Source organism: Corylus avellana, chromosome ca7, assembly GCF_901000735.1.
Source record: "Corylus avellana chromosome ca7, CavTom2PMs-1.0".
In the NCBI taxonomy this organism is placed as follows: domain Eukaryota; kingdom Viridiplantae; phylum Streptophyta; class Magnoliopsida; order Fagales; family Betulaceae; genus Corylus; species Corylus avellana.
Window position 1 is genome coordinate 20,938,041 of NC_081547.1, and position 27,875 is coordinate 20,965,915.

General features: G+C 34.7%; 1 protein-coding gene across 1 annotated transcript; it reads right to left on the reverse strand.

Annotated features, from left to right (window-relative positions):
* Positions 1 to 19,204: 19,204 nt before the first annotated feature.
* Positions 19,205 to 20,152, reverse strand: LOC132188381 (ethylene-responsive transcription factor WIN1-like). The gene is made up of 2 exons (XM_059602813.1): positions 20,073 to 20,152; positions 19,205 to 19,912 (listed from the first exon to the last, which is right to left on the reverse strand). The coding sequence occupies exons 1-2, from the start codon at positions 20,150 to 20,152 to the stop codon at positions 19,426 to 19,428; spliced, it is 567 nt and encodes a 188-aa protein (XP_059458796.1). The 3' UTR covers positions 19,205 to 19,425.
* Between the last annotated feature and the right edge of the window lie 7,723 nt (positions 20,153 to 27,875).

A 27,875-nucleotide genomic window follows, 5' to 3' on the forward strand; every position in this document is an offset into this window, starting at 1 on the left:
TCCAGTCTCTTGCTTTGTTTTTTATTCATTCCCATCCCCTTTTTATACGTGCTCTCTAACTTTGTTTGCTCTTTCCTTTATTATCGATTCGAGAAAACAAACTTGTTCATTCTTTTGAAGAGTGAAGCTAGTAGACTCTGTCACTCTAAGTTATGTTTATCCTAACTCCTAACTTCCTTAATCATAACTTATTTAGTCTCTTAAATTATTTTCAGATTTGGTTGTGACTTGTTTAGTAAATTTCTCATTCTAATGTTGTGTGTTTTTATCATTTCAGAGAGGAAGTTGTGCACACTGCCTCCTTGAATCGGTGGGTTGTATACTTGTATTTGCAAAGTACAAACCCTATTGCAACATATTCAGTTGTCTGTCGGAGACTCAGGTTTTTAACAACTTATGCTAAATTAATAGGAAACCCTAATTAAGTTATGCTATGTTTTTTTTATCCCTGAGTAGTAATGTATGTTTGTTATATTTTGTTATGTATAAGTATAATGGATTAATGTGCCTAATTAAGCTATGCTTTGAGCCTTTGATTAAGTTCTGTTAAGTTATGCATTTATGTTCAAAGTGATGAATTTTTGCCCATCTCATTAATTCATGATCTAAAAAATTTATGCTTTGATTTTTGCTCTTTGATTAATGATGTAAATGTTTGTTATATTCTGTTATGTATAAGTATAATGCATTAATGTGCCTAATTAAGCTATGCTTTAAGCCTTTGATTAAGTTCTGTTAAGTTATGCATTTATGCTCAATGTGATGAATTTTTGCACATCTCATTAATTCATGATCTAAAAAATTTATGCTTTGATTTTTGCTCTCTGATTAATGATGTAAATGTTTGTTATATTCTGTTATGTGTAAGTATAATGCATTAATGTGCCTAATTAAGCTATGCTTTGAGCCTTTTATTAAGTTTTGTTAAGTTATGCATTTATGCTCAATGTGATGAATTTTTGCCCATCTCATTAATTTATGATCTAAAAAATTTATGCTTTGATTTTTGCCCTCTGATTAATGATATAAATGTTTGTTGTATTCTGTTATGTATAAGTATAATGTATTAATGTGCCTAATTAAGCTATGCTTTGAGCCTTTGATTAAGTTCTGTTAAGTTATGCACACTGCCTATGTTAAAGCAAAAACATAAGTTATTTTGTTATGTACAATGTATTCTGTTAATGTAGTTTCTGTTAATTGATTTTTGATTTTCCATTAATGTATTATGTTATTTTATTTATCGAGTTTTTAAATTTTACAAATTATTAACAGTTATGGACAATACATTTCAACTCAATGAATTCAATGATGTTGATTTGGGTGATGATTCACTCACTGCCGACCTTACTCCTGGATTTGGTGTGTCTGCTAGCACTGAATGCACACTAGATGAACATGTTAATCTGCTTTCTCTTGTTGTTGAATCTGGGGATGGGGCTGGGGATGGGGCTGGGGCTGAAGGTGGGTCAGCTGCCTTCCTAAGAAAGGAAAGGCAAAAGACTTCCAAAGTCTAGAATGACTTTTCTTCTATTACAATAAATGGTGAAAAAAATTCTAGTGTAATTGGTGTAAGAGGTTGTTTTCTGTAGGGAAATCTAGTACTACCTCCACCTTTAGTAGGCATTTAACTGCTTGTGTGAAATTTGTGGAGTTGAATAGCCTTAAGAAGCAAAAGACTTTGCCATTTGAACCTAGTGATGACAATGATGGTTTAGGGACCTTGACAAATTTTACTTTCAATGAGAAGAAAGTTAGAGAACTTGCTGCACATTTGGTACTTCTACATGAATATCCCTTTAATATGATGGATCATGAACTTTTTAACAAGTTCATGAGGGCTTGTACACCATACTGGAAAAAAATTAGCCGTGCCACTATAAAAAATGATTGTATTGCCACTTATAACATTGAAAAGAAAAGGTTGAAAAAACTTCTAAGTGGGATTGATAGGGTAAACATAACTACTGATATGTGGACCTCCTCCTAAAGGGTTTCATATATGGTGGTTACTTGCCATTTTGTGGATTATAATTGGCTACTCCAAAGGAGGATTTTAAATTGTTGTAATGTACCTCCTCCAGATTCGGGTGTTGTTATTGCTGAAGCCTTAAGAAACAGTTTTATTGAATGGGGCATTTTGGATAAAGTATTTACAATAACTGCTGATAATGCAAGTGCTAATGCTGCTGCCATTGACATTTGAAAGATGGTGTTGAGTTGAGGGGTAGTTTACCTATTGGGGGGCTTATGTTTCATGTTAGGTGTTGTGTTCATATTACCAATTTGTTGGTGCAAGCAGGGCTTTTAGAAATAGGGGACATAATAGATTCTGTTAGGCAGGAGATTAAGTATATAGTGGCTTCTGAGAGGCGGTTGAATGTATTTAGTGATATAGCAAAGCGTTTAGACTTGGGTTGTAATAAACTTATTTTAGATGTTCCTACCTGATGGAATAGCACCTACTTGATGTTGAAAACTGCAATTAGGTTCAAGGAAGTGTTTCCTAGATACCATAGAGTAGAGCAGGCTTTTCTATGGGTGGTAAGTCCGGAACAGTGGGATAAGATTGAGAATGTGAACCAAGTTTTAACTGTTTTCAATGATGTGACCAACGTTGTCTCTGGAAGTGACTACCCTACATCCAATTTGTTTCTACCTGAGGTGTGGAGAATGAAAGAAACTGTGGATATTAAGGCTGAGGATAGGAATGAATATATAAGATTAATGGCAACTAAGATGATTGATAAATTTGATAAGTATTGGGGTGAATTTAATATGTTGGTGGCCTTAGCTGCTGTGTTGGATCCTAGATACAAAATGAAGTTGATTAGATTCTGTTTTCCTATCATTTATCCATTTGATGTTCCTGATGATAACACAAAGGCTGTGTTGAATACTTTGAAAGAGTTGGATGAGGTTTATGTTGCTGCCCATAATGCATCTATCATTCAACAATAAGCAGCTGCTGAAGTCAATGCTACTACTACTACAGTTGCCTCTGTTACAGAGGTAGTTTCTAGTGGTAGATCACGGTTTAGGCAACATGTTAGAAGCAATGACATCATCTGGCCTATAAAAACTGATTTGGATGTTTATCTTGAAGAAGATGTATTCATTTCTGATAGTGAGAATGGTGAAGATAGTGATGCAAACTTTAACACTTTGGGATGGTGGAAATCCAATGCCTTAAAGTACCACATCTTATCTAAGATGGCATGGGATGTATTGGCTGTTCCAATCCGTACAGTTGCTTCAGAATCATCTTTCAGTGCGGGTGGTAGAGTTATTGAACCCCATAGAGCATCATTATCAATTGATACTGTTCAGATGCTCCTGTGTGATTGGGTTAGAGCACTTCATGGCATTAAGAAAAAATCTCGAATACCTATAAGTTACTTTATGATTCTGTTATTTTATTTATTTCCATTTTCCAAGCACTTTTGTACTTACAATTTCACCTTATTAACTTTGTGTTTGTGTTTGTAGAAAATGGTGGAAGTGGAATTGTCAAATTTGCAGTGAATGTTGTTTTCTCATTTCTGTGAAGGATTCTCTGAAAAGCTGAATATATTTATTGGTTTCCTTTGCTTATTAAATATGTAATTTGAATGTCACATTATATTTTGATGTTATGTTATGTATTAATTGTTATACTTTGCTGGCTTTGTTGGAACTTGGAATATTGGATATTTGGATAACCTATTTTAAGCTTTATTATAAGTTATAACTTATAACTGCATGGAGACTCGGAATTGAGGTAATTTACTTTGTTCACTTTTTCAGTTTCCTTTTGTTGTTTTCAAGTTTATCTACATTGCATACACTGGTTTTTCTTATGTGTAATCTTTATTATAGGTTCATTTTGAGTTTGCTTGTAATCTATTAGCCTATATCATATATCAACTTATGTTCATTCTGCCATCCCATTGTTTTTGCAGATCTGGTTTTTGAATAATCATTAAAAGCTCAATGTGAAGTTTTTAATTACCAAATCTTAAGTGATAATTCTCCCTTGACATCTTGCAAGGGAGTTAAAAACATCTAACAATTTTTTTTTTCATTGGATGCAGTGACTGTCTGTGTGGGCCTGTGGCAACTAGGGCTGTGTAATTTAGTTGTATTTTTCTTATTGGTCTAATCTTTTTTCTCTTTCTGAATTTGATTATATTAACTTGTTCATGTAACTAATTTTAAATCATTGAATGCAGAGACTCAGAGAGCCAGTTTGTGGCAACTGCAAGTCTGCAACTTGGAACCAAAATTGATGTATTTTGTTTTAAGTAATCTTATTGTTTATGTTCATTTTGAATTTGCATGTAATCTTTATTATAGGTTTATTTTGAGTTTGCTTGTAATCTCTATTATAGGTTCATTTTGAGTTTGCTTGTAATCTCTATTATTGGTTCATTTTGAGTTTCCTTGTAATCTCTATTATTGGTTCATTTTGAGTTTGCTTATATTCTCTATTTTTTGTTCATTTTGAGTTTCCTTGTAATCTCTATTATAGGTTCATTTTGTGTTTGCTTGTAATCTCTGTTTTTGGTTTATTTTCAATTTGCTTGTAATCTCTATTAAAGGTTCATTTTGAATTTGCTTTGTAATCTCTATTATTTTATTGTTCATTTTTTGAGTAGTTCTGGTTTCTTGTAATCTCTATTTATAGGTTCATTTTGAGTTTGCTTGTAATCCACTGTTTTTGGTTTATTTTCAATTTGCTTGTAATCTCTATTAAAGGTTCATTTTGAATTTGCTTTGTAATCTCTATTATGTTTATATGTTCATTTCCAATTTGCTTGTAGTTTGTCACATGGCTGTTTGCTGATGTTGATACAATCATACAATTATATTAAATTTTTATGATGAGTTTTGTGTTTTTCTTCACTGAATTAGAATTTTTAGTGATTTTAATTTTCACTTTTTTTAAAAAAAAAACTATTAAACGAGCCTTAAATGGGCCGAGCCACACATTTAAGGGTCGTGTGGCCTGTTAACCCGGCTCGGGCTCGGGCTCAAAAAATTGGAGCATTAAACGAGCCTTAAACGGGCCGAGCCACACATTTAAGGCTCGTGTGGCCCGTTAACCGGGCTCGGGCTCGAAAAATTGGAAAGAAATCGGCTCCTCATCGAGCTCGAGCCGAGTTGAGCCACTCGAGTACTCGACTTGGCTCGAATTTCTCATTCTAGTGAGCCCAAGCTCGATCTTAAGCCAATGTAGTTTCCAATGACCCGAGTTCGCGGAATGGTTTTCTAGCTTGGCTCGACCTCGAGACCGGCTCGATTATTTGCCCTCTATAATGAGCCGACCCAATATTGGCAAAGCTTGACTTGGCTTGGCTCATTTATAGCCCTATCTGCTAGGAGCCTAGAGCCACCAAAACGAGAGCCAGTGTGCCTGAGGAGAGACCAAAAGTCTGAACTAAGGTTCCATTGAGAGGGAGCATAAAGGCAAGAGAGGAGCCACGGACAGGCAGTGGGATCGGAGAAGACAAGGCAAGAGATATGGTGAGGGTTGAGGAGGATGGCTTCTAAGTCAATGCCTAGCTTCCAGGCAAGAACCAAACCTCCTTTGGTGCCAAAAGGTAGGAACTTGGAGAAAATAGGAGAAACCGAAGTTAGAAAGGGGATTGGGAAAGTCAAAGAGTTGGATTTTTGTTTCGCAAAGGAAGAGAATATTAGGCTTGTGAATCTTGCAGAGGGTCCGAAGGGAACGAATTGCCGTAGGATGGACAAAACTGTGGCAATTTCAGGTGACGATAATCATGGAATTGAGAGGGGCGTGGTCACGCCCACCTCTTCAGAAAGATACTGAGATTTTGCTACATGAGAGCTGTGGATTGCATGAGGAATTTGAGGTTGGGAAGCTCTAGGAGATAAATTTGGAACATGGTTTGGCTTGAGCTGTCTGGGGTAAGGATGGAAACGTTTTTTATTTGGGGAAGGTTTTGCTAGATATTTGAGGGGGTTTCAGAGACAAATGAGGATAGGAGTGTTTGGAGGGAAGAGGTGATGAGTCTGGGAAAGAAATCAACGTGGCAGTGGGTTGGCTTATGTGGGGGGATAACAATGTGGCATTTGAAGAGCTAGGGGTTTGCACAGAACTAGTTAAGATTGAACTAGTTAAGTTGGTGGATGTGGGGCCCTCTGAAATGAAGGGATGGTTCCATGCCAAATTTGAGATGTTTAGTTGTAGGTTGTTTAGGTTTGCAACTTGGGAGAACATTAATGAGGAGGTGATTGGGTTCAGCTGAAAGTTGACAAGAGAATGCGTTTTCATCAATGCAGCCGGATTAAAAGGCCTTGAAGTTCCTATCGAGTCAAAATCGGGGCGTAAAACAATGAGATTGGGGGAGATGGGATTGGGCTGCTTTTCTTGGGACCCGGTGCTAGCCTTCAAGAGACTGAGTTGTAAAGAGTTACTCAGTGAGGCCTTCTGAGTTGACTTAGAAGAGGGATTTGCATGGAGCTGAGGAGTTGAACCAGTAATTGTCCCTGAGAACTGGTACCTTCGAGTGGCCACACGATTAACAAAAGCAGGACTGGCTTTAAGCTTTTGACCATACTTGCCATTTTTTGTAGGACTAGGAACCTTTAGACAGTGAAAAGATAAATGACCTAATCTTCCATAGTCGTAACAAAAATCTGATAGCTGCTCATATTGATAGGAGATACGGGCAGGTGGCTTTGGAAGGTGGTGTAGGAGGAAACCTGTGGGAAGGGGATCATCAATAGGAATTAGTGCCCTTATCCTCAAGAAACTCTTCTTGTTAGGTTTAGAGTTGTCCAAGTTGTCGACTTCCACGAGACCACCTAAGTGTACAGCAATGGCGATGGCATTTTCTATTGTCATGTGCTTAAGAGGTAGGCCATGGACTTGAACCCAGAAGGCAACCTTCTGGAAGCTGATATCCTTGTAGGTGTCATCGTTCTCCCAACACTTCAGAAATAAGGGTGTACCTTTGATGTTCAAGAAGGAGTTGTTAAGGACCCTGAAGAGATCTTTCATATCTTCAAAAGTAAACAACATTTTATTGTCTTCTTTATCTTCAGTAGTGAGGGGCTTTGTCAACTACCATGCTTGAAGAATGTTCTGTTTTATAGAGATTTTTGAGAAGGGTCTGTGAGAGATGATTTTTCCTATCAAGGTGAGAGAGGGTGGAATTGAAGGTATGTCTGAAATGGCCGTCAAGGTTGGTGTGGGGTGATCATTGTAGTGGAGAGCATTTGTATGGGTGATGAGTTCATTTATCTATTGGTTTACTAAATCCATGGTAACCTAGAAAACTAGGGAATGGGGAATGGAAAATAACTAGGTGCTCGAGGGAGGCAGAGGGGAGGATCAAGGAAAACAAGGGAGTTAAGGTTAGGGATGAATAGGGTTCAGGAGAGCTCTACAGAGAGAGCGGATAGATAAAAGGTTTCCAACGCATCAAAACTACTTAAAAGCAATTATTTTTGTTTAAGAATTTTATAATGACCCATTAATTGCAAAGGTGTTTTAAAAATTAGGGTAAATATATTATAAGTCGCTGAGTCAACTCGCCAAAACTAAAAAATTCTTAAGTTTTTTTTTTCTTCGAATTTTTACTCCCTGGATCAATCAAAATGCCAATAAAATCCTTATCGTTAGATTTTTTTCAAAATGGTTAACAGTCGTTAGTCTCATTGAAATGGTGCATTTCACCTCACTTTAAAATATTAATTTAATTTTAAAATTAAAATTAAAAAAAGCTTGTTCTGCAGAGTTGCTTCCTACCGTATATTTTGGAGGTATAGGAAGAAGCATATTTTTCTTCTACAAGCAGGTTGAAGAATTACTCAGCAAGGCCTCCTTCTTCAGCAACAGTAATGAGTCCCATAGCTGAAATCGAGGACAAAAACATGGCAGCAAACAATCCAGACAATGGAGTTTTTGGTGGAAGTCGTGGTGACAACTATGTCACAGGTTTCTCAATCAGTTCTTGGGATGACACGTCGATGATTTCAGATAATATCACTGGTCTTAAATCACATGTAGATGATGATGAAAAGCCATTTTTCAATATAAATATGTCAAAAACTTAGGTAGCATATATGTGATTCATTGGGTTTTGCTTTCTCTAATCTTATTATCTGATCAGAGTTTTTGTTAGATTCGACTTTCAATGACCAAAGACAAGTATGGGATCAAACATAAAAGACTAGCAAATTCCTAAAAGTGTTGGATCAAATATGGATCTAATTGAAAATTGAAAAATATTAGTAAAACTCAAGTCTATGGCTCAAACACAATATACCCAAATTTGTGTACATCCAATACAAATCTATTGTGATCTATCTGATCAGATTGGGATAAAAGGAAAAAATAACAAATTTCTAAAATTTCCAGCACAGATTTGTTGTGATCCATCTGATCAGACATGACTCAGACGCAATATTAACAACTTTCTGTTATTTTGGTACCATGTATATCGTAATATACCGGCTAATATAGGGCTCAAACACGAACTTAACAAACTTCTGAAAATTTCAGAACAAATCTCTTGTGATGTGTCAGTTCAGATATGACTCAAACGCAAAATCGGTAAATTCGTTGAAACTTTCATACTCCTTCCTGGGCGGCAAACCAGCTTCAATTCTTCAACCTGCTTGCAGAAGAAAAATATGCTTTTTATTTTTATTTATTTTTATTTAAATTTTTAGATTTAAAATTTAAAATTAAATTAATAAAAAATTAATATTTTAAAGTGAGGTGAAACACACCGTTTCAATGAGACTAACAATAACCATTTTGAAAAAAATCTAACGGTAAGGATTTTATTGGCATTTCGATTGACCTAGGGAGTAAAAATTCGAAGAAAAAAAACTTAGGGACTTCTTAGTTTTTGCGGGATGACTTAGGAACTTATAATATATTTACCTTAAAAATTATTTATTTGAAAAATAACCTAAAAACCTAACTTTAGCTTTTGGCCATTCGACCAGGGACCACATCGAACATTCGACTTGGAATCCTATAACAGTTACGTAATAGTACACCGAATGTTCGAGCATAATACCGAACTTTTGATAACAGTCTGAAAAACAATTTTATCTAATTATTCACATTTTTCAACTTTATGCATGCCCCTTTCCCTATAAATACCACCCCTCATTGGAGTCATTGCCCCAGATTTCATCCCTTTCACCATAAACCCTAATCTTAGAGTAATAAAGAGATTTTAGAGAGAGAATGAAGAAATTTTGAAGTAGGGTTTTCATCTTCAAGGTAAACTCATCTGTGCTAAGATGGTTTTCATATTGATCATAGTTGTCAAGTACAAGAAAAAATGATATCAATTGGCATGCTCATCTTTAAATCTAAAATTGCTAATGGTCCCGGTGGGGCTCCGATCGGGTCTTGGCGGGGTCCCAATGACGTTCCAATTGTGTTCGTCAATTTGAGAATGAGATGTTCAAATTTGAAAAATGATTTATGGTTTTCAAAAATATAAATCATTTTACAAAAATTAAATAGGCAATTTTTAGTCAAACCGGAATATTTTATGTCGCACCAAACACTTGAAAATACGAAAAATATTTTTCATGAATCATTTTACGTCGAAATAAACGGAGGCTTAATGCATAAAAATATATTTGCTCTTGAAATGTATTTATAAATTTTTGAGAGATAACTTGCTCCTCGCTTGATATTTAAAGGGGCATTGTTAGTGACCTCGGTACAAAAATAGGAGCTTGTTAGTATAAATCTCTATTTTCCTTGTAAGAATATTATGAGCGGTAAAACTCTTATTACACTACTAAAATAAAATAAGTAATTAAGTTAAATGATGAAATTTATCATTTCTTATTGAGTAATGCTATACATTATCATTCATCTCCTCCTATCCCTCTAAGGACAATGTGACATGGTCACCAATAACATTTGATATATGTAGACTGATTTTTTGGTTGGACGGACCGCGCCAAATATATAGGCTTTGGTGGAATGGGAGGGGAATTTGGGGGGAAGCGAGGCTTTCTTATTAATGCTATTAAAAAAATATGTGAGAAGCACATGTTATTAAAAAATCATATAATTTTCAAATGTCACTTTCTTAGAGATTGAATTGTAAAAATTTTTACAACCTAGTTTATAAAAGATTTATGTCATTTCAATTAAATATTCAATATGAATCTTTTGGAAAGTCTAGGACCTACAAAATTCAATTGAGGTCACACTAAACCCTAGAAGCATCAATAGAAGAAGTCCCTCTTAGAGCAATCCAGTTTGTGAAGAAAAAGTGATCTTCCTATATATGTAAAAAAGAGATGAATTACACGTGTCTGCATCCCATTGTATAATGTTTGAACAAGAATTACAATCTAGTGCATCAAATTTTCTTTGAAAAATGATACGATTTTACCAACAAAAAAAAAAATCCCTTATAAAGTAGTGATGTTGCACTACATAATTAAATTTCTTAAAATTTAAATTATCTCTTTCTCAATTATAGTATCGCTACACTGCAGCCACAGCTTTTACAAGGACCACTTTGCAGAACCTAATGAACTATTTCTGATTTCAATTATTGCCCTTGTGTCTAGTATGTAGGGAGAAGGATTTGAAATAATGAGGATTTAGATAGTGTATTAGGAGGGATAAATAATTATTGTTAGTATTTGTGAGAATTAAATGAGCAACCGTTACAGCAATTAATAAAAAATATTAATTATAGATAATAATTCCCATATTCATTGCTCAACCTCTAAACACTAATTATATATTCTCAACTTAAATAATAATTAATGGGGATGAGCTTTTTCTTTGTCATTTCTAAAATCCCAATAAGGGCTCCTACTCGATCATGTCAATAAGTCATCATCTAGCCAACCTAGTACGACACATAATTTAAGGACACTATTTGGCCAACCTAGTTAGTACCTTAATTAAAGGCTAATCTCTCATTAAATAACCCATAGGATGTACAATGAAATTTGAAGTCTGCACAGGGAGCCTACAGTTGGACGAGGAGCAATACAGTAATTCAATAAGTTTTTCTTATGTCACTTTTGTATCCCTAAACAAATGAGGTGGCTTTTAAAATCATCATTTGATCAAAATCTAATAGTGATCAATCACAAGACTAATTGTGATTTTAAGAGACACATTATTTTTTGAGAGACACAAAAAGAACTTGTAGCAGTACTCGAAACGAAGACCCCTTAATGAATTGAATAATGCTACTTTTACTTTTTACACTCATTTTCTCACAATTATATGTAATTTTTTAAAATTAATATTGAATATGAGTTAATTCTTGATTGAATTTTAATCAAATGATGATTTAAAAAGCCATCTATGAACGACTTTGAGACTGAATTTGTAACATACTATACGACATGCATTGTCTAAAAACATCAATGATGTAGGTATATTCAAGCCGTTCTTTGTATTTAACGACTTGGAAAATGGTACCTATTTAAAATGTGGCATATTACCAGTAAAAATTGTGTATATTTTCATCATGTTTTTGTGTTTTATCATGTAAAAAAAAGCTTTAAGCCAAAAGATGTCGTATGGTTTTCTGAATAAGAAATATTTCCTAAAAAATTAAGAAGAAGCATTTTAAGAGAAGAATTCATTTTGACTGCTTCAGTAACATGTCACATTTATAATAGTTACTATTATTTTCAGCTACTAGCTAGGAGAAAACTTCCTGTACTTTGCAAACGAAAGAGCTCATGCAATGGAAATGAAGAATATTGATGATAACATGGGGGGCAACACTTGAAGCCATTGGTTGAAGATAACATGCGAAGGCATTGGCCAAGAGCCCGGATAATCTCCACCACCAAAAGCAGCAATTTGCATTACTATAGACCAGAAAGCTCCAAAGTAGATCCTGTATGGTTTTTGTCTATCCTTAAATGGATAAGAGATTATAGCTTTTGAATTATCGTCCATTTTATAATTACTTCTTCAAAAAAAAAAATTTTAACAGTAAAGACCTATGTAATATCATTGTGCGTTAAATTAGACATTTTTGCATTTTTCTCCCCAAAATACCATTAAAGTTATTAAATATTAAAATTATATATATATGAAAACAACAACAACAACCCTTTTTTTTTTTTTTTTGTGTTTTTCAGTTTCTTTTTTGTTTTATTTTTTCAAATGGGTTTTTTTAATAACTATAAGGGCAATATAAAATGCCTGATGTCAATTTTTAAAGTTTAAAAATGGGGAAAACATCATTTTCCTTATATATAAAGTATTCACAGGAGTTTTTTATTGATTTTTGTTAAGTTTAGGAAACTGAACTACTTTTTATTTTTCTATCTATGTACATTTTACAATAGCTTCCATTTATCTTTCTCTATATCAATTAAATATTATTTCTTTACTTTTCTTTATTTTTTTTATTCTTTATTTTTCTACTTTTTTTTTAATGATTCTCTTAACTAATCAACTCATAGCTATTTTGTCAATTTCATTCTCTGATTGTCTTTTTGTTTTTTTGTTTTTTTTTTTTAAAAAAAAAAAATTAAATGAACCGTTGCTATAATTTTATTTTATTTTATTTTTATTTATTATTATTATTTTTTTTTTATGAACCACCTTCTACTTTTTTTTTTATGGCAGTGTTTTGGGAAAGTTTTTATGGCAGTATTTTATGGCTGATTCGCAGAGAGGGATGGGTGTGTTGACAGGAAAGAGAAAGATGTTGCGTTGAGAGGTGTGTTGTGATAGGAGGGAGAAACAATTTTTTTTTTTTATTTTATTTAATAATCATTTGGATTGTTACAGTAAAACCCTATATTTTTAGATTCTACTATAACGATCCTAATATTTATAAATCATTTAAAAAGTCTGTTATGGGTATTTTTTTTTTTTTGACCTTTTTTATAAACGTAGAAAAAAAAAAAACTCCAATTAAAGAGTCTACTGTAAATGCTCATAATCTCAAGAAATATTAAAGAAAAATTATAGTTTACCCCTCAAAGTTGATAGCATTTTTCAATTCAAACACTAAAATTTCAATTTTTGCAATTTACCCCCCAAAGTTTCAAAATTTTTACAATTTGACCAATTGTATCCAAAATTTTTTATATTGCCCATAATTTTTTATTTTTTTATTTTTTATAAAAAATTTTAAAAAGAATTCGGGGTGGCCTTTTGCCATCTAGCTATTTTTACACCTTCAAATTTGTTTTGTTTTTTTAAAAAAAAAATAAAAAATAAAAATAAAAATTAGGGGTAATATAAAAATTTTGAGATAATATTAGTCGAATTGAAAAAAATTAAAACTTTATAAAGATGAATTACAAAAAATAAAATTTTAATGTTCAAATTAAAAAATACAGTCAACTTTAAAGATAAACTGTAATTTTTTCTACATATTAAATACGCAAGACTCATCACATGCAGTGCTTCTTTGTTGTTCGAGCTTATCCTGATAGAACCTTTGAGAAATACAAGTACGATTGTACATGTTTATCAGTCACATCACATCAGGTTTCTAGTTTCAGAAATTTGGTGAAACTTTCATAGTGATCATGCGACCTTTTTAACACAAGCACAAAGTCATTGTTCGATTGATGATAACTGACAATGAGAAAACATGGCGGATTTGTGGTGTACATTCACATGATTTCATCATTCTTTGGTTCATCACTCCATGTGATCATGTCGTTTATGCAACTCCATTGAACCAACATTTTGAGTTTTCTTGAGTCATTATGGTTGTGGCATTAATGAGATAACCAAATTCTTACATCAATCTCGATCAAAATTAATCAAACATTAACTTTAATGAAGGGAGTAATTGATAGAAATTGAAAGTTTGATATTTTTAATTAAAAAAATTTAAATTTTGTAATATAGAGTCAAAACGAGTGAAAATTCATGAAATCTCTTAAAAAATATAAATATGTTCAATGATATTTATTACTTTAAAGTGGTTAGCTAGGTATTCTTTCTTGGACAAAAAAATAAGGGAAAATTACAGTTTACCCCCTCAAAGTTAACAGCGTTTTTCAATTCGAACACTAAAGTTTCAATTTTTACAATCAACTCCCCAAAGTTTCAAATTTTTGCAATTTGACCAATTGTATCAAAAACTTCCCATATTGCCCATAATTTTTATTTTTTATTTTAATTTTTTTATAAAAAAATTAAAAAATAAAATTCGGGGTGGGCCGTAGCCACCCCTTTGGCTATCTGGCTATTTTTGCACCTTCAAATTTTTTTTCTTCATAAAAAATAAAAATTATGGGTAATATGAAAATTTTGGGATAATATTAGTCGAATTAAAAAAAAAAAATTGAAACTTTGTGGGGGTGAATTGCAAAAATTAAAACTTTAGTGTTCAAATTGAAAAATGCTGTCAACTTTGAGGGGATAAATTATAATTTTTCCAAAAAATAAACACAAAATTCACAAACAGAGTTGATACAAATTACAAGAGTACAAATAAAAACATAGAAAGATTTAGGTAGATCATAAAAATTTTAATTTCAAATAAAAAAAAATTGGTTCATTTGAAATGAAAGATGGATTAATATAAACCAAGATCATGTTTAAGTTAATACGAGTTAATCATCTACCCAATCACTAATAGGTGTTGACGTTGACATAGCATCTATGTAAGATGGAGCATTCTTACCAATTATTGAGAAAAATTGATTAGATTTTCTTTCTTAAAATTCATTAGAGAGAATACGATGCCATATTGTTTCTCAAAAGTAAGATATATACATTCATATTTCCATCATTAATTACACTTAAGTGGCCCCTTTTGTCTTTCTTGTGAGATTTTGTGCATGAGTATTGAGTAGTCTTTGCAGGCCTATGGTGTCCCACTAGCCGTTAGCCGGCTTAGGCTGGCGTGATCCCTCTCACTTCAATGCGTTTAAACTCGGGTAATTTTTCGTTAGACATCTTGACAATAACCCAAGAAGTGCCTCAACAAGTAGTAAAAGTAGTAGGAGTGACTATTTAGCATTCTAAAATTTGATAATGAGAAGACTTATGCTTATACCTATAATCTTTGTTTTGTTTTATTTTTTTACGTACAAAATTAGGCATGTATTGCCAAAATTTGAAAAAGTGAACAAATAATAATCTGAAATTGAAGTTTTAATGGGTTAATCTTTAAACATTGAGGGCTCTAAGATGACCAAAGTCAATGGCCTTGTTTGGCAAAGGCCAAAAAAAGTCTTTATTTTTTTATTTTTTATTTTTTAACTTTCCAACATTCTTATTTTTTATATCACATTAATTACTTTTATTACTATTCAAATAAAATAAAATAAAAGACTACAAAATAAAACATTTTCATAGAAAAAAAATGGTTAAATACCTAATTCCCTCTTAGGGTTTCAACATTTTATTTTTTGCTTTTTAGGGTTTCATTTGGATCACAGGAAGTACCTGTGGTTTTGATAAAGACGGAGATGGTACTTCTGTTAAAATTTCGTCCAAAACTTAATAGAATACCACGCCAGTACCAATTAAATGTCGCCACGTGTCGTATAATTAATTTTTTTTTTTAAAAAAAATTAAAAGGTTAAAAAAATATACTTTTTCATAAAAAAAATAAAAAAATAAAAAAAAATAAAAAAGGACGGCCACCCCCTTGGCCATTTGGGGGTGGCTAGCTATGGGGGTGGTTTCGGCCACCCCCTTTGTAACGCCCCGATATTTGAGCTAGCAAATATCGAAGTCGTTACATTATGGTATCAAAGCAGTTTGCTCTATGGAAAAGTTAGTATCATACTAAAACTAGGGTATACAACACAAGAGCTTCACTAAATAAAAGACTCATAACTTTTTATAAAAACTTTTGTTTGAGAATAAAGTATTAGCAATAGAAGCCCAACTATGTTATTTACATATTTGAGTGATTTTGTTGTTTGCTTTGATATAGATAAGTCGTTAATTAATTTGTACAGAATTATGGTACAAAGACTTGATCTCCCTGTCGTTGAGGAAGGCGAAGCACCTCACTCCGATAATGAAAACGATGAAATACCACCTCCGCTCAAATATCGAGACATTACACCCTTGGCACCTTGGGGTGGCTGGAGCCAAGGGGTGGCTGAAACCACCCCAAGACCCACTGGCGGTGGGTCGGCCACCCCGATCCGGCTAGATTGGGGGTGGCTGGAATGGCCAAGGGGTGGCTCCCAAATTTTTTTTTTTTTGAAAAAAAAAATATATTTTTAATATATTTTTAACTTTTTTTAAAAAAATTAAAAAATTAATTACATGATACATGGCAACATTTGATTGATGTTGACTAGGCGTTTCATTAAGTTTTGAACGGAGGTACTAGCTTCATCTTTATCAAAACCACAAGAACCTTTTGTAATCTAAATCTTAGGGGGTAAAAAATAAAGTGATAAAACTCTATGAAAGAATTAGGTATTTAATCTTATAAAAAATTTAAAATTTTACATCACATCAATCAATTTTTATTACGATAAAAAAGCCCAAAACCTTTGACAAATACAGGCAATAAGTCTATGGGTCATGGGCAACATTGCCAAATCTCGAGTCCTCCATCACCAGCGGCAACTGATTGTCTGGACGACTTTTGACATGACGTTGGCCACTTTATTTTTATTTTATTTAGTTCATGGCATTTTGGACATCTATTTGCACATTGTTATGTTTTGCTGTGTTTAAACATGATGATTTCCTTAATTTTAGCATAGATTTTGATTTTGATGTCTTAATTAATTTATTTGCCTATGGTTTGACGTTATTGTTTAAAACTTTTAGAAGGTGTTTGAGACACATTACTAAAACCCTGTCTTAGGTTTAAAGCCACAAAATTTTATAAGGAGGGTGGGATGTAAAAATTTGCTAAAACACGTGGCAAAAACTAATATTAGGAATAACTTATTTATAACCCAAACTATAACCTAAGGGGAAATTGAATAAATTTATGATAGTCTAAAAGCACTAAAAGGATTAATAATTAATAATAGAAAACCATTAACAAGGATTAAGAAATTGAGCTTTACAAAACATTTTGAAATTTTGGAAGTCAAGAAAAAATGTTCAGACGATCCGTGTAACATCTGGATGATTTCACATCGGCATAACATGATAAATAGAAAGAAAAAAAGTTCACATGATGCACGAAGGAAATAATGGTATTTTAGGAATATCGTCAGTTGACTTGTCCAAGTCACATCAAACGCACACTAGTGATTCTTCTAATGACGATGCGAATTCGAGAACAGAATCTCTCCAACTCGAGGAGGAGGAAGTAGATTGAGTAGCCTAGAATAACATGAAGAAATTTGAGGATAAAAGGTGGCGTTCGAACAAGATTGCAAAACATGGTTTGGGTCAGAATCCATCGATCACTAGTTCGACCGTAGGTCATTCGAACGATGTCACAGGGTGTTCTTTAGGATAAGCTCCAAGGAGCGTTGATCACTATGTTGATTGAAGCATGTTTGATCAAACGAGGTTACGAGAGCCTCAACCATAATGGTGTTTGTAGTGCCGTTCAAACTAAAGCGTGAAGTGTTTTTGTGTTCGAATGTGCCTTACCGTGTTCAAACAAGATAGCGGCAAGGTGGTTCTGAATTTTTTTTTTTTTTTTTTGGCTACAACCCTACGTCTATTTAAGTCTAATAACGATAGTTTGACTATCAATCTATGTTTTTTTCATAATTTTTTAATAAGAAACCCTTTATGAGTGATTTTTCTTAGTTTCCTATAATTCCTTAAATTTTCTTAGTTTTGTGCTCTTTGATTCAATGACCCACTACACCACGCTTCATCAAAGAGGAAGATGAATTTGCTTAAGGAGATTCTTAAGTTGTTTAAGACTCTCCACCAATCTACGTTGACTATCTTGATGAAGATGATCTATTAAAGGATATAAGTTTTAAGTTTTTCTTCGATTGATACCATACAAATTGTTGAAGAGAACAAAGTCCACCATGTGCTTGACAAAAGTCTAAAGAATGAAGTATCTCAATAGGATGTTGAGAAAATTAATTATGTTAATTTTTTTGGAGTTGGAGTTGAAATTTTTCTATCAGGTTTTCCTAATTAAAATCTTGATGTTAGAGAAAATTTTGGTTTTCCGTTGTAAAAAATAATTGATCATTTTGGGAAATTTTTGTGGAGAGTGAGTTGAGAAAAATAATTATAAGCCGTGTGGAAATTAACTTATCTGCAGTTGGAGTGAAGAATTTCAGATATAATATTCAAAGTCATGTTGCAATTAGTGCAAGTTATTTCTCTTTTAGTACTAGTTGCTTTGCTATTGAGAATGATGGGTTTGAAGGAATTGACTGACATCTAAAAGATGGAGACAAAAACATTTCAAATTCAATGAAGAATTTGAAATAATATTAAAAAAATAATCATAATATAACATTAAAATAGTGATAATCATAACAGCAGTGTGAGTAAACTCATGTTGGTGTATTATAATAGTATTATATTATTAAAAAAATTGGGACAGTAATATTAAAAAATAATATTATAAAATATACCTGTGTGTGAGAACGTGTTATGATTATCACTACTCTTATCTCCAACATGAAAATAATAATACATGCATACTGATTTACGCGTATACTAATCATATTAAAATAATAATATCTTGTGATTCTGAAATCTCAGGAGACAAACTAGCAAGGTGATGTTGAAAAACTTATTTAAATGGCTAAAATTTTGTATTTTACACTAAGTTCTTCGTTCTAAAGTTTGCTAGTTTAAAAGTGTCCATACATAAAAATACGAATATCTTTCAGAAAGTTGCAATAAATAGCTGCTTTGTCATTTGTCATTTAAGGGATGTGATCCTACTTTTATTGAAGCTCAATAAGGACGGCTTGACAGCTAGAGTTGATGTACTTTCAATAAGAAACACTGGGTGAGTGATTTTTCCTCAGCTTTCCCCACAATTCCTTGATTTTTCTTGGATCTATGAAAGAATAGTGATTATTTTGCTTGTAGATTCAGCTTCCTACATCAAAATCAGACCAGTTCTTGGTCTGTAATATACCAAAATCTTAATTCACAGAGCTTCATCTCATGAGTAGTACTAATATTCTATGCTAACGGATGAGATTTTCACCAAAAGTTGCTACAAACACATGCATGCAAACGGAAGAAATAGAGGTGGATAATAATTTTTTTAAGAAAAAGAAAAAAAGACAATCGAAAACTAGATTTAAAAAAAAAAAAAAAAAAAACACCCCACTTTATATCCCACATATTAAATTTATTGCTAAATAAGACACTACCAATAAATTTCTATGGTAACTACATACTTCCTATAAAGCCAAAGAAATTAAATATGTGGGAATCTAAATCAACATATGTGGGTGACTATACCACCTCCTCCTCATGATTTTAATGCAACAAACCTCTACTTTGAGCACTGTCAAGGACCAAGCACATGGACGCTGCCCCCACGCTTTGTTCAATCAATTTCTATTCAGAAGTTCCTCAATCATCTGCAATGCAAGCCTCTGCTCCTCATCCCTCCCATCTCCACCTTCAGGCCCCTCTATTTCTCCTGTCCTTGAAACGGGCATGTTTTCTTCAGCCATTCTCCTCCCATTCTTCCCTCCTAACTCAACCATCATTACCCAGTTGGAGTCAGAGTGATGCCCTGCTCGTTTCTGCCAGACCCCAATGTGGGAATTCTCAGTGTCAAGCCTCAGGCATGTGAGAGAAGGAGATGGGAACTTGCAGCACTTGCGGAGCTTTGCAGTAAGCAATGCAGAAAGTGCAGTGGAAGAAGAAGAAGAAGAAGAAGAAGCAGAGGAGTTTTCATGATTGCCCATTTGATTTGTGGCGATTGGGAAGTTTGTTTTGGCGTTTGGTCCACTCATCAAAATGGCTGCCTCGTCGTACGCTCTTGCTGCCTCTTCTGCAGTTTGAAACGTCCCAAGCCATACCCTTCTTTTCCTGCAACACATATATATATATGTATCCAACAAACAGGGGACTCAATATATATATATATATATATGCTCTGTATTTTAATGCAATAGTTGAAAGAAATAAAAGAAAACAAAAAGGGGTAAAAGTTTTGAGAAGAGAAAGCAAGAGTAATGGATGTAAATACAGCAATGGATGACGGATCTCAGAGACCCATGAGCCCCAATGCCTTTGCCTTACACCTCTGAACTTCTTTGATTGCACCATGTTTGTAAAAACCTTGTCTTAAAATGGAGATGCTGTTGTAATATATAGAAACTTGATGAAGCTACGTGTAGATATTTAAGAGGAAAAATTACACTTTACTCCTCAAGTTTGGGGGGATTTTTAATTTGACCTCTAATATTTCAATTTTTACAATGCAATCTCTCAAACTTTTAAAATTTTGCAATTTGACTAATTTTATCCCAAAATTCTCATATTGCCCCTAATTTTTTTTAAAAAAATAAAAATAAAATTGAGGTGTAGAAATGGCCAAATGGCCAAAGCCACCCCGATTTTTTAAAAATAAAAAATTAGGGACAATATAAAAAGTTTAAGATAAAATTGGTCAAATTGTAAAAATTTAAAAGTTTAGGGGGGATACATTTCAAAAATTAAAATATTAAAGATTGAATTAAAAATTGCCCCAAACTATAGGGGGGGTATAATATCCTTTTCCCTATTTAATATATGAGTCTTTTAACTTCATATATAATTAATTTTTTGATCTTTTAATTTGTCCTCGTGGGACACGTCATGCAAATGATATGGGAGAGCAAAAGTCATGGGGCACACACGGTGTTGGGCCATAAGAGTTTTGAACTTTTGTCAGTTTTGTGGGTGGGCAATACCTATTGGTGTTTAAGATGATATGTCGATATTCTATTGGAGGCTGTAAAATAAGGAGTTTTTACGGTCCATCCGGATCGAAGGTTTTCTCATTAGAATTACACGGCTCGAGATTTTAACCAAGTAAATTAATGAATAATGACAATTTCAACTCTTCACAGCATGACCTTTTAACCAAATGACTGGCAAATTGTGTGGCCTCAATCTCACTCCCTCCGAGTTAATTAATTTTGAGGACCTTAAATTATCGTTCTTATTCAAACTTAAGCTTACACCTTAGATTTGATGGGATGTAATAATATTTTATATTGTCTAAATTATGCTCTATTTTATTTCTTTGTAAGGTTTTCTTCCTTCCTTATTTAGTTTAGCCTCTATATAAATATAGACCATTGTAATACAATTTCATATATTCCAATACAAGATGTAGCTCTAACGTTTCATCAGACTCTTTCTCACAACTTCTGCGCTCTAATCTCTCTCATATTAATCTCATCATATATTTAATTTTCAGGAGAAAATATAAAAAATACACTTGATTCCCCCCTACCCTGAGTTAGGCCTCTTTTTAGATCTTACCTTTTATATTTAAAAAATGGTAAACGACATTTCCGAAGTTTCAACCATTGGTAAAAAAGACCTCCTGCCTATTTTTTCTGTCTCTTTAGAGAGAAAACCAGACACGTGCATGCATCACATTGACCTTTTCCAATGAGAACTCTCAAAAACAAAAACAAAAAGGGTGGTCGTCGAGCCACCCTCTTTGGCCAATGGGAGTGGTTCGCCACCTCCAGGGCGGCCGATACCACCCCTTTTTTTCGAGCCATTCGTCTCCATTCTTATCCCCTAGCTCAGTTCCTCCCATTCCAAGAGTGCATTATAATGAAATAGGAATTAGTTAGCTAGGGATCTGAGTAGTAAAGCTGAGTACGTAGCATTGATGGGTGGATTGCCGCATTGCTGCTCATGTGTGTTAATGTTACAGAGTGAAAGAAACAGCTCAGATGATGTAACTTGGAGATTTATCAATGTACTAGGACCCCCCCCACAGAGGCTAGCTTGTGCTGGCATTAAAGGGGAAGCCGTGCAAGAGATTATATTCAGCCAAAACGCATATATATACAACTTCTCGGCTACGGCTAAAATAATGTGTAAACCTTATTACATAGTGGAGATAGCAATTAAATGCACATGCATGTACTTCAAAGTTGACTTAACAGCAGTGTTGTACGTATCTAGCTAGGGAGGATATAAACTAAATCATCTAGCTATATAAGAGATGAAAAAATATTTAGCCATAATATAAAAAATAATACTTTTATAAGGATTTGAAAAAAATTTGGAGTTTGCCAAAGTTCCTAACCTTCGAGGTAGGTCCACCCCTTGAACACAGCATGAGTTGTAACTAGCTCAAAATCTAAACCTGGATACATTGGCGGAGATAAAGGAGGACAGACAAGGGTGCCCGCCCCCTACAAAAAAAATTTTGAAAATTCTTTCTGCAAGTAATTATTTAGTTCCTTTGCCCCCAATCCCTACTCCTCCTTCTCCAGCCCCTAATGTCGCTCCTCTTCTTCTTTTTCATCGTTTATTCTTCTTCTATGCTTGACCTTTTTCTTCTAGTTGGCTCAAGTTTCAAAAGGGGTAACTTAGTCATTTACTTGAAGAGAGATTGATAGTAAAGAGTAAAAAGGGACAAGGATCTTTTGGGATCCAGCTAGTTTTATTTATAGGGGCAAAATTATCCTTTCATATTTTTTAGACAAATTTGCCCTTCAAATAAAATTAACTGAATCCCCTCAAATTCATTTGAAGTGGAAATGATCTAAATTCAGCAAAAAGACATTTAAGTAATTATATCCCTCCATAGGCTTCGTTAATTAAAGCAAGTTTTAAAAAGGGTAACATAGTCATTAAGTACTTGAGGAGATATTGATAGTTGAGAGAAGAAAGGAATTTAATATTATGCATGGAAACATAAAAAGAATGCAGTGAAGTACAAAGACATGAAAGACACCCTACACACATCCAACATGTGACTTTAGAACTATCAGACAAATCTTTATTTTTAAATTTTGGTTTTTATTAACACAATTTAGCTATTTTACATGGATCATGTTGGGTAATGGATCAACCACTTTAAGCCCAACAGGTCTCTAGGCCCGGTCCAATATGTAAAGACAAGCCTAAGCCGAGACATACTCGGCCCAAACCGAAGCATGGCCAACCCACCGAGGGCATGGTAGTCTTTTCACCGAGGGTACAATGGCCCTTCAGCAAATGAAGGAAACCCCACATTCACTAATAAATGTCGTGTACTCCCAGTGCCCAAGCTAAAGTCCCATGTTCACTAGAACGTGGCCCAGCTGTTAGTGTCCAACCGAGACACGTGTACCTGAGGATAACTCGGGAGCCCACATCCAAGATAAGCATGGCCAAGCCACTTTCCAAACCCACGTTCTCATGATCGTGGAATAACCCACAACCCATGATCCACTTCGTCACGCATTGCGCATAGTGGATCCTCAGGAACATGGGGCCAAGAATCGGGGAATGACAACCGCTACCTGATACTTATATAAGGGAAGCTCCAGTTCATTATTTGGTAATCACAAATCTCTCAAGCTCATATTTCTTACTTGCTCCCCTTCTCCCAAATTAAATACTGACTTAGGCATCGGAGCTATTCCTCGCTGGCACACCCGAACAGCTCTTATCCTAATTTCTCTCTTTTGCAGATCAACGACTCCTCGAATTCCGTGCGGTATCACTCCTCAAAAAATTGTCATCAACAATTTGGCGCCGTCTGTGGGAACCCTTGATTTTCATTGTTCTTAACACACAAAATTTGACATGGTGACCACGCTCTAGAGACGATGTTGGAAATCCTGGGACATCAGCTGATCCAAACGGTCGAATCGCTTCATTGGAAGATCAAATGAAGCGTATAACCGAAACCATGGACGCCTTGAAGAAGTAGAATAAGGATATTGCTTCCCGACTCATTGCTAGAGGGGACCGAGAACATGAAGAGGGGCATTAAGAGAGGAGCAGAGAAAAGCGAGCCGAAGTTGGAGGTGATCACAAAAGTTCTGCTCGGGGCGACCACGAAACAACGGTTCAAGGTGGAGTTGGTTCTCATCACGAAAGATCTTATCACGAAAGGTCTCATCACAAAAGGCATCATGTGACCAATGTTGACGAAGAAGTGACAGATTTGAAACATAAGTATATGGAGATGGCTCGTCAGATGGCTCAGTGAGAAGATCGATCGGTGGCAGAGGATCTGATTGAAAATACGAATTTGCCGTTCACTGATCGGGTGATGAGGTTTCCTCTTCCCGATAAGTTTAAATTACCTCACGTCGATAAGTATGATGGGTGCGAAGATCCGACTGATCATATGAAGAGCTTCTGAGCTCACCTCATCCTCCATGACACCCCCGACAAGATCGCATGCCGAGCTTTCCCTTTAACCTTGAAAGGGGTTGCCAAAGAATGGTGCGGAAGGTTGCTTCCCAAGTCTGTAGACAACTTCGATTTCCTCGGATGCTAGTTTTTAACTCAATTTTTGGTGATCCAGAAGAGAAAGAAGTCCCTTGCCGACTTGATGTCCCTTGTGCAAGGGAAGAATGAGTCATTGAAGGACTACATGATTAGGTTAAACTGAGAGAAGCTAAGTGTAAAAAGCCTAAAGGAAGAAACGATGCTCTCAGCTTTAATGAACTGGATCAGAAACGAAGGGCTGCTGATGGCCAAGTTAGCTAGACCTACGTTGGTAACTCTTCGTCAGTTTATAAACAAAACCGAAGAGTTCATAAACCAGGAGGAAGCCATTGGAGCCCAGATGAAGTCTAAAGGGGAAAGTGGCCAAGGTTGTAACATCCCCAGCCCGTGAAGGCTGAATTTGCCACTTTTCTTCTTTTACAACAAAAGTTTTTGCAAAAATCTATAAGGTCTATCAAAGTACTTGATTTTAAAGGATACGATAAATGTAAAAAACATTCTTCAAGAGATTTTATTACAAGCGAAATTATAAAACATTAAACTTTAGTTGTGGAATATCATATTATTACAATAACTGATATGAAAAGACTTTGAAAGTTAATAATTATTCCCGCCCCCATTACTGCCTCCTATTCCAGCGTTTTTTTTACCTGAAAACAAGAAATAAAACTGAATGAGCCCAAAAGGGCCCAGCACGTAAAGTCCACAATCATAAATAGTTTTACTCATCGTCCTCAATTTAAAAAAAAAAATGTTTTTACAAATATATATACAACCAGCCATAATAATATATGTATGTACGGTTGCATCTCCCGTAGCATATACATACTATTATATCTAGTAATAAATCATCGTCATAAATCATCATCATAATGCATTATTATAAATCATCATTGTAAATCATCATAGTATATCATCGTTGAAATTATATTATCATTTTCTCATATTATGGCCTATGTACACTGTTACCCCTGTGTACGAGGGTTGTGGGTCTTTGTGACCATGGCACTGAACTGTGGCCTCAGCCATGCCCGACCGTCAATTAACTCTTTCTTGGTGCACTCAACAGTCATGTTGATGGAATACCACCTTCTTGCATAGCCTCCTTCAATGATTTCACCTCCATCCGAGTATCAGTACCGAACTCCTCTCATCCTTACTTATCTTGGGGCCAAAAATACTTTCCTCCATACATGTGCCCTCATTTCGTAAACATTTAACTCATTTCTTGTATTTCTCTTTGTACTTCTTTTGATACATTTTAGGGCAACAAGTATGAGGGTTTATCATTATTTTTATTTCTTGTAATCAACATTTGTTCACAAAATTCTTTTTCTCAAATCTTTTATGCAAGCCACATAACTTCATAATATGTAAATAAAAATGAATATTTACAAAAATACATAAATTGCACGACATGATAACTTTAGAAGGGGCAGCGAACTTACTTACCTCTAGACTGAAGCGAAAAGTGGTTTAAATGATCTAGTTGATCCAATTTGACTAACACCACTAGTATATCTTTTGAAACTAGTTTCTCAAGTCCGTTCTCTCTCGTGTTCCTTCTTTCTTGCAGCGCTTTGTCTCTCCCTTTCTCTCTCGGCTCTAAGTAAACACTCTCAGAAAGAAGAAAGACCGAGTAGAAAGTGGAAGATGGAAGAATATGTGGAAGAGAAGGGAGAGGAGTGGTGAAGTTTGTGAAGGGGAAAAGCTCTATTTATAGGAAAAAAACCAAATACTATTCTATCTTCCATTTACAATTCTACCCTTATTTTACTATTCCACCTACCAACACTATTATACCTACCATTAACTATTCTACATTCCATTTACAATTCTACCGTCCTTTTACTATACCAATATTATTATACCTTCCCTTACTATTCTACCTACCAATACTATTCTTCCTACCACTTACTATCCTATTATTTCACCAATTACCATTCTCTAATTACCACTCTCTGTAACACCATAAATTTCCCAAGAATTAAAATAATTAGCTAAAATGAATATTAAAATAACATCATCATCAAAATAATCTATTTAACTAACTTCAAAAATTCTGGGGCGCTACAAAGGTGAAGCCAGCAGCAGCAAGGTAGCCCCAGGGAGCTTCGTAAAAAAAAGAAAGGAGAAAAGGAGCCCGAAGAGTTTGGGGAAGAAGATAGAGCTTTTCCTCAAATAGGACCAGAGATTAACTCCTCTGAATACCAGTGTCACCAAAGGGTTCATGGATATCAAGAGGGATCCCAACTTCAGATGGCTAACAAAGATGACAACTCCTCTACAGAGGCGCAACAACCAAAATTTTTGCGAGTACCATAATGATCACGGTCACTTGACCGAGGATTCCATATCCATGGAGATTGAAAACTTCATCAAAAGTGGAAGGTTGGTGAGGTTCTTGGCCGGAGTTAGAGAGAGGGATAGAAACCCTCAGGAGAACCAGCCTCTGTAGCTGTAAGCGAATAATGAAGGACTCAGAAGAGGACGAGATTAGAGGCAAAGATGTGATGAGCCAAGGAAAGATCCGGACAACCGCCAAAATCCTTGGAATCAAGATTTGATAGGCAAAATTCATACAATTTTGAAAGGATTAGTTAGTGGAGGAGAGTCCAACTCTACGAGGAAGACTCATGTGAGGAAGGTGAATATAGAGGAGGTTCTCCTTTTTGAAAGGCCGTCAAAGGCCCAAAAGAATGATCCAATGATTCTATCATTTTTCAAAGAAGATGCAGAGGGGGTTGCAATGCCACACAATGACGCGTTAGGAGTAATGGTGACAGTGGCTAACCATGCCATCCATTGAAACTTGGTGGACAATGGAAACTCAGCTAATATCCTATATTGGTCAATTTTCAAACAAATGGGCATGATTAGGAGAGGATCAAACCATTCGATTCACTACTTGTTGGATTTGTAGGAGAGCAAGTCCAACCTATGGGGCTGATTTCCCTTCTTGTTACAATGGGAACAGCCCCCAAACAAGCAACTGTTATGGTCAGCTTTCTTCAGGAAAATGTGGAGGTTTTTGCATGGACACACGAAGATATGCCAGGGGATTAGTCCCGAGGAAATTGTCCATCAGCTGAATGTAGACCCATCAATGAAGCTAGTGAAGCAAAAAAAAAAAAAGGAAGTTCACTACCGAGCGAAACACGGCCATCGCTGAAGAGGTGGAGAAGTTGCTCAAGGCTGTGTTCATCGAAGAGGTGTATTACTCCGATTGGTTGGCCAATGTAGTGTTGGTCAAGAAATCCAACGGGAAATGGAGGATGTGTGTGGACTTCACCAACCTAAACAAGGCATACCCGAAGGACAATTTTTCACTGCCGTAAATTGATTCCTTGGTAGATGCAACAGCTGGGTATATGCTGCTCAACTTCATGAATGCTTTTTTCGGTTACAACCAGATCTACATGCATGAAGCTGATTGAGAGAAGAAAACATTCATCACGAACCAAATATCAAATGCCATCAAATATATCCTTCTAAATGCCGTCAAATATCAAGCATTAGCAGATTTTCAGCAGAATTCACCAGTATGCAAAAAAAAAAAAAAAAAAAAGAATGGTGGAGCAGGAATGGTGTT